Source organism: Triplophysa dalaica, chromosome 7 (assembly GCF_015846415.1).
Source record: "Triplophysa dalaica isolate WHDGS20190420 chromosome 7, ASM1584641v1, whole genome shotgun sequence".
Taxonomy (NCBI): domain Eukaryota; kingdom Metazoa; phylum Chordata; class Actinopteri; order Cypriniformes; family Nemacheilidae; genus Triplophysa; species Triplophysa dalaica.
Genome location: NC_079548.1, coordinates 4,052,498 through 4,054,825, shown reverse-complemented (window position 1 = coordinate 4,054,825; position 2,328 = coordinate 4,052,498). Strand labels below are relative to the sequence as shown.

General features: G+C 33.6%; 1 protein-coding gene across 1 annotated transcript; it reads right to left on the bottom strand.

The window, feature by feature from the left end:
* Positions 1-1,236: 1,236 nt before the first annotated feature.
* LOC130425775 (T-cell ecto-ADP-ribosyltransferase 2-like) lies at positions 1,237-2,082 on the bottom strand. Its single transcript, XM_056752154.1, has 2 exons — positions 2,035-2,082; positions 1,237-1,953 (listed from the first exon to the last, which is right to left on the bottom strand). Exons 1-2 carry the CDS (start codon positions 2,080-2,082, stop codon positions 1,237-1,239), a joined length of 765 nt encoding a protein of 254 aa, XP_056608132.1.
* Between the last annotated feature and the right edge of the window lie 246 nt (positions 2,083-2,328).

Genomic DNA, 2,328 nt, shown 5'->3' with positions numbered 1-2,328 from the left:
TCACTTCCGGTGTGGGATCGATTTACTCTGAATCCATCTCCTCCCAAACTGTGTGCTGTCAAACGGTTCTAATATGCTTTTGATCTACCATAGAAAATCACCTTGTCATGAATTGACCCTGACAGTTTGATTTGTTTTTAATACATACAACCTTCCAAGAAAATAAGATCATTGGCAGAAATAAACTTTTTCAGTAAAAGCGGGCAATATTTGCCCCTGGATATGATAGGAAATTTTACAATTACTTTAATGTTAAATACGTATGTGTTGTTGTTAATGGCAATAAATATTGAATCTGACATAGACCTTTGTTTATTTGTTTTAAGCTACGTACAGAAGACTATGTATGAACACAGAAACTCCATTATATCTTTAAACTGAAATGGCTCAGAGGATATCCAATGTAATGAATATAAAAATCATTATTACATTTTACAAAAACCATGATTGATAATTATTTTCCTTGATGCTGTAATAATAATTGTAAATAAGCTATGGAATTCATTAAAAACGTTTAAGCAAACTGTGTTCTTATAGTTCACGCACACAGTATAGGAATTATTTGTATTTTATGCCTAAATAAATCAACACTTCATATCCGTTCACATGAAAACAAACGGTTATTTATGCAGGACAATATTAAGATGTAAACAAGAATTTCAAGAAAAACTACACTTTTTGATACTTGCCTGTCAGCTTAGGTCAGGGGTGTGGCAGTGTTTGAAATTTGGGTCTCAATGGTCTTTATTTGTATTATAGCTATTTAATATTATTTGGGTCAGCCATGTGTGGGAAAATGTGCTATTTTAATAAACCAGGCCCACGTGTTAATTGACAGAAAAATAAACGAAAAAACTTTTAAATTTGGTATTTGAGAATTGTCACCTAAAAGACACAAGTTGAAGATCTTTTGGATCAATACCAACAACTTAAAATATAGAGTATTTAAAATAAATGTATAGTTAATATGTGCATACAGGTATCGCTTTTGTTGTGTTTTGATACCTCTGACACTATTGTTTTGTTTTTTGTGCATGTCTTCCTAAAAAAGTTTTCTTTTAAAGTTATAAACACATCCATCTCTTCCACCTTTTGTAAAATACCTTCTGACAGTGAGTGATGTCACTCTGCAATAATCAAAACAGAGCTGTCTTCAATAGTGCTTTTTATTTTGAATGCATTAAACAGAAACGGATGTAAGGAAGAACAAATTGTAAATCAAGACTTGGGCCATGCTCATCCTTTCCCCACAAGTCTTTTAAAGAAATCTTTTATGGATTGCCAAAGGTTCTTCACATCAACTAATGCACAATTCAGGTTACTTTTAGTTCCTGCACTGTTTAGGTGGTAAACAGTTTCACACCAATCGCTAGTGACTTTAGTGACTTTAAAAACCTCATATGGGGGAATCAGCACCTCTTCCTCTCCAGGAAACAAAGAATACTTTGACACATGAGCACCTTCACAGGTTCTGATTTCAAAACAAGAAACATTACCAAATATGTCCGTTGAATTACGATTAGTAGATGAAGATGCAAACTGGCCAAAACGAATGTTTTTGTTTACAACGTCAGTACTATTAAACATAAGTCTAGTACGACGATAAGTTATTATACAGCCTGGGTGTGCTTCTTTCTGAAGTTTATTCAAAATCTGTATTGCATCTGTCAACAAAAAGTAAAGTGAATACCATCCGTATGTCTTTTTTGTGTAATTATCTTTACCATTAACAGTATCGGCTCTAAAATTATTATATATCCTTTCGCCAGTGTATGCAGAAATGGCGAATAAATGGTTCCATGTAAAGCCCCTGGGATACATCTCTTGTGTCTCTGATGCTGTTGGTAGAGGTTTGACTAACAGTTCTGCCATTTTCTCCTTGCAGCCGTCAAATTGGTCATCAACTGAATTCTCAGCCATATCCAATTCCAGTATTCTAGGGACTGTAAAAACCTGTATTAACAGGAAAGTAATGATACTTCAGAACATCAATATTTTTGTCTGTAATATACATGTCACAATGTGCAATCTTACCTGTCCTAGAGCCGATAAACATAGAATAAGTGTTGCAGTGGTCAACATGATAATGTAGTAAATCCCACGCTGCAGTACCAATGAAAATCAGACAACACAAACATTTGAATTTCACAAATCCTAAAATTAAAACTTAAAAATGTGTACAGACTTGCACCGCATTCACCACAATGCCTTGCATAATATAGTGACGGATAGCAAAATCAATTATCAACATTATGTGAACATTAAGCTGATATTTTTACCTTTTATTTAATAGTTTTGTCCTGTTTTCTTGGAGAGTTGAGAAGGTTT